The 5,859-nt window shown below is 36.9% G+C and overlaps 1 protein-coding gene across 1 annotated transcript; it reads right to left on the reverse strand.

Annotated features, from left to right (window-relative positions):
- Positions 1-2,674: 2,674 nt before the first annotated feature.
- LOC106468315 (ctenidin-1-like) lies at positions 2,675-4,205 on the reverse strand (the record flags this gene model as incomplete). Its single annotated transcript, XM_013928735.1, has 2 exons — positions 4,197-4,205; positions 2,675-3,095 (listed from the first exon to the last, which is right to left on the reverse strand). Coding segments are annotated over exons 1-2 (430 nt in total), but the record flags the coding sequence as incomplete, so codon positions are not given.
- Between the last annotated feature and the right edge of the window lie 1,654 nt (positions 4,206-5,859).

Genomic DNA, 5,859 nt, shown 5'->3' on the forward strand with positions numbered 1-5,859 from the left:
CAAGGAGTTTACTACTCTGTTGATAGAAAGCGTACTTAACAATGTATCACATTTCAACACCCTCTGCCCGCGTCTATTGTTCTACTAATAAACCTCCAGACAAGGAGTTTACTACTCTGTTGATAGAAAGCGTACTTAATAATATATCACGTTTCAACTCCCTCTGCCCACGTATATTGTTCTACTAACAAACCTCCAGACAAGGAGTTTACTACTCTGTTGATAGAAAGCGTACTTAACAATGTATCACATTTCAACTCCCTGTGCTCACGTATATTGTTCTACTAATAAACCTCCAGACAAGGAGTTTACTACTCTGTTGATAGAAAGCGTACTTAACAATGTATCACATTTCAACTCTCTCTGCCCGCGTCTATTGTTCTACTAATAAACCTCCAGACAACGAGTCTACTACTCTGTTGATAGAAAGCGTACTTAACAATTTATTACATTTCAACACCCCTGCTCCCCATTGTAGTTAGTTGTCTTAATGTCTGTCAACTATAGAAACCACTGTTAAATTTGCTTGTTTGTAGTTAAGCACAAAGCTACACAATAGGCTATCTGTGCTCTGCCCACCACGGATATCAAAACCCGGTTTCTAGAGGTGTAAGTCCTCAGACATACCGCTGTGCCACTGGGGGGCAGCACTGTTAAGACAAAGACCAATTTCGAAGCTCTGCCAGATAGAGAAACTAGCTTTCTATCAAGCCATAATTACCTTTCAACCAGTCACCATTATCATGTTCATATATTATATAGAAGATAATTGTCCATAAGATAGTCACCAATTTCGACTTCCACCATATACATCTATAGAAACCAGTTTTCTATCAAATCATGTTACTTTTCAGGAAGTCTCCGTTTAAAAATTATACCAGCTAAAGAGCTCATGTTATTTTAAGACATCCCCTTTTCAAATTATGTGTGACAACTAAAGAATTCATTCGTCTAAACAAACTATGTTATATTTCAGGTGGTCTCCTTGTCAATGTTATACTAGCTATAGGCATCACTTGTCCACCAAGTCTTGCTACTTTTAAGACAGCCAACACTTTCTGCTAACACAATCATTCGTACAGTCACCATCTTCAAATTATACCAGGTATTGAATTTACTTGTCTATATAGTCATATTACCAAGATGTATGAGTCGATTATAGAATAAACCCAAGAACACAAACAACTGAAACTAACCCCAATATTTATTATGCAAAATATATTTTTCCCAACGCCCTCTAGAAAGACAACATAGGATTGCCTTCAAAAGCTTCCTTTACTCGTAACCCTAAGTTATATTAATGTTTTCACAAATAACTTGGAGCTACAATGAGCATTAATCTTCTAAGGAAAATGTAAGTAAGTGTGTTTAATTACCGAGTTTCATTTTTAGGTTGAAATATTAAAGGTTTTGCCCTAGTTAACATAAATCTGACTGTATATCGACGCTCCGTTACCCATCTATTACTATAGATTTCCATTAGACCTCTTAAGGTAGTCTGGATCAGTGGTTCCCAACTTCTTTTAGTCTGAGGCCCCCCAGCCTATAACCAATGTTATTAACATTTTGCGAAAAGTATGGCAAATGTAGACTAACCTGTCTTACGCTTACATTATAGGTACTTAAGTGTGAACAAAATCAGTCAGCACTCTCTCGAGTCTCGCGACCGACTGATATGGTTGTTCCTCTCCACCTCTCACATTACTTTAGCATGATGATTGAAAAACAGTGCCAATGTAAAAATAATAACATCTTCTTTCAGCTTACTGTTATTGTATCATTTCATTAATGTAACATAATTTTATCGGCTTATTGTTTATTTAGAATTAGAATATATTCAGCATCTTTGTTTTCGGCCCATTTTGGCGGCCCCCCAGAAGAAGATTCACGGCCCCAATGGGGCTGCGGCTCCCACTCTGAGAAACATAGCTCTGGATAGTTCTATAAGTTATTGAACTGCGGACAGTAATTCCTAATTGGAAAGTTAAAGTCAAGAAGTGTTCTGTCTCTGACAATAAACAGTGAGAAGGTGAAAAACGAAATTTTGCGATCATATAAATGTTTGAATAAAGTATATATTTATTTACGTATTTTTTATACAGTAGTTTCATGTACAATAAAAAATAATTTCTAAATTTTAGATATATCTATTTATCTTTAATAGAAACATCTTGGGTCCAGAGGGCGTTGTTTCAACACGTCTGAGGGTGAGAGTAGAACTTGACCTATGGAAACGATAAAGTATTGTCACATATCAATTCCAAAGTGAATAACGTATCTATTAAGTATAGAAATATATTGGTTTTATGTGAAAATAAGTACATCTTAGGAATGAATATCTCTCTCTCTCTAGTTTTTCTTAAAAAGGGTATGTTTCGTATAAGTTTCGTGCAATTTTTATTCCAGGTTTTAACTCTATCATCAATAACATTTGATCAAAGTAAACTATCCACATATATCAGCCCTAAAAGTTAACCTAGTAAACAATGTATCTAATTTAAGAAACCGGTTTAATTAGAAGCATGCAGTGTACCAAACAAAAACTCATAATTATTAGAATGGACTTAATGATCAATTGGGTTACAAACTGCATAGGTATTTTAACAATAAATTTTAACACTGACCTCTAGTAACCTTTAGTCCCACCACCATCTGCCTTTGCCGCCGCCCAAACCTCCACCAAGTCCGATTCCAAAACCACCTCCTCCATAACCGCCTCCTCCATAACCGCCTCCTCCATAACCACCTCCTCCATAACCGCCTCCTCCATAACCGCCTCCGTAGCCTCCTCCTACAACTAGTCTTACTGGAACAGCAAGAATATGGGCTACACCACCGTATCCACCAATCCCTCCTCCGATTCCCCCAATCCCTCCTCCTATTCCCCCAATTCCTCCTCCTATTCCCCCATACCCTCCTCCTCCGCCACCATAGCCTCCACCACCGTAACCTCCACCACCATAGCCTCCACCACCGTAACCTCCTCCGCCATAACCAGTTGCCTCAGCTTGCAGGTCTTCTTCAGCCTTGTCATCAGCTTTGTCCTCTGCACGTACCACCAGGACCACCAGAGTGAAACAAACGGCTATAAATACCTTTAAGTAAGAATACAAAACCATTAGAATTAAGTAGAAATTATGTATTTAAAACAAATATAACAATTATACAACAAAATGAACTTCTTAAGACGCGAGAAATGTATGAAGACATGGGTTATAATAAGCTCTTTTACACGCAAAATAAACTCAATGTTTCAAGCACTTTCTGCCTTCTTTGGACGTTAATTTAAAGAAAAATAAATTAGTTGACTAAGTGACACGGAAATTTAATTAGAAAAGCCGCAATCGAAACAATAGTGTATTTTTAGAAGGCAACTGAGGCAAAGTTTAATAACTAACACCATATAAAAAGAAAGTTTAGGTTTTACGATATCACATCAAGAGAAAAATTAACAAGAACAAATTATGGAGAAATAATAAAATATTATAAAATTACAAAATTTGGCAAATTATTAGACTGTTTAACATTAGCTTTGATCTCTCATCGATAAATGACCCCCCCCTCCCAGTGGCACAGCGGTATGTCTACGGATTTACAACGCTAGAATCCGGGTTTCGACACCCGTGTTGGGCAGAGCACAGGTAGTCCATTGTGTAGTTTGTGCTTCACTTCAAACAAACAGTATCAAAGGAGGCCGGGCACAGTCTGGTGGTTACAGTATTTAGCCCCCGAGTAGCACAGCGGTATGTCTGTGGACTTACAACGCTAGAATCCGGGTTTCGATACCCGTGTTGGGCAGAGCACAGGTAGCCCTTTGTGTAGCTTTGTGCTTAATTACAAACAAACATTATTAAATGAAACATTCTAGCTGTGTTTCAATAAGAATTGTGGACACTTTAATAATTAAGCCCTTGTGATTATGAACATTATTCTCCTCATCACGCCCCCTAGTGGCACAACGGTATGTCTGCGGACTTACAACGCTAGAAACTGGGTTTCAATACCCGTGTTGAGCAGAGCACAGATAGCCCATTGTGTAGCTTCGTGCTTAACTACAAAACAAACGAAGCGTTCATCACATGAGAGTTAGTTTAACATTTTGTGAATGCTGTTTGAGACTGCTTCTCCAAACAAAGCAGCTGATAAAATATATATAATACACTCACAGTATAACATCACAAGAAATCATATCTTACCTTTCTCATCGTCGTCTTTGCTGTTTACTTCACAAGGATTGATTGACGAAGTTGGTTGTAGTGTTCTTGTCGTCTTTATTTATACCCTAAATCGGGGTGGTCCAAAGAATCCTTCTTCTTTTCACTAAACCGCCAACAATGCATGCGAAATAATCACGTGATAAGGACTGACAACCTTAATTTGTCACTCCCCTTCTCTCCACTTGTACGCACACATATTTTTACTCAAACTAAGCCATTTTCAATTTGCACAGGCCAATGAACATACTAATAGCTAGGAAGTAAAAAATAGAAAAAGAAGCGGACGCTTGAATCTAATCTTATCACAAGCAAACAATAGGAGAAACTGCAAGTAACATGTTACCCTCGGGAAAAAACAACTAACGTGTCTACCGTGGAAGGTTACACTTTAATATATATATATATATATCAATTATATATTCAATCAGAACACTTATATTTTCTTTCATTTTACGTTTAGGTATAACGTGAATGTAGATGGTTAAGAAAGCATGTCTTTAAATAACATTCAACCAGGTTTCGAAATGTAAAAACCAACAACAAAAAACAAGACATTCGAGATAAAAACTACCAGCCCTTAGATATAAGACGTAGGATTGAGATGTATGTGTATTTTAAAGTAAAGAACATCTGTCGCTGACCTTTTTGCATTATTATGTACGAAACTAACCAGAAAATAGGTCAACGTATTAATATCGTACGTCTAGAAATAACAGGAAGGCACTGAAATGAAACCAAAACCAAAACACTATTCGTCCATTTCACAATTAAAGTGCGTGATCTACATGAAAAACACAGCGGAGTAACTGATTTACAGAATATTATTCCACACACGTGTCTTTGAAGAGTTAACAGGAAAACAGAGAGTAATCTCATGAACTTGTCAACGATAGTTTAAAGACACGGTGTTGATGTTGTGATTTTTTTTAAGAAGCTCGATACAATGATATTATTATTACTGAACCACTGAGAGCTTGTTACAATCAAAATATGACAATAGACAGCGAGAGAATCAGATCTAGAGATGCTTAAATATAATATTTTAACTTTTAAAGCAGAGTATTGCTAGTCAAAATGAGGAAATTGTATGAAGAAATACACGTGAGCTCGTGCGTAGTGGCTTCTTTTTAATGTCCAGAAGTTCCAAGTATTTCAGTGTCACTCACAGAACAACGAACTAACTTTTCCACGAGTCCTTGTAATAACGTCTCTTAGTTACAATCGCGTGCTGTTTTTCTGAATAAGAACTCAAATCATTTGTTTATTATTTAATTTGGTGTTAGCGTTCCCTTTACCTGATTGCTGGGAAATGTATTTAATTGTTCTAGCAGTAAATAGCGAATTTTAATTTATTACACAAAAATATGTTTGTTGTTAAGCGCAAGGCTACACAATGGGCTATCTATGCTGTGCCCATCACGGGTATCGAACAAAATTTTTTATATGTGACGCTTGTCAGTAAAGGTGTGTCATTTACTCATAGCTTAAAAATCTTAATGGAATTTTATCACTGACATGATATGTTGTGGATGAGTTCCATTCTCACATACCCCAAGAAGTTAATATGATTCCCCAGAGGTCATCCGCATCTGGGCTATGTAGCTAGTTATTTAAACCCTGATTTGTTGACGTTTAGCACATA

Source organism: Limulus polyphemus, unplaced genomic scaffold (assembly GCF_000517525.1).
Source record: "Limulus polyphemus unplaced genomic scaffold, Limulus_polyphemus-2.1.2 Scaffold2963, whole genome shotgun sequence".
Classification (NCBI taxonomy): Eukaryota; Metazoa; Arthropoda; class Merostomata; order Xiphosura; family Limulidae; genus Limulus; species Limulus polyphemus.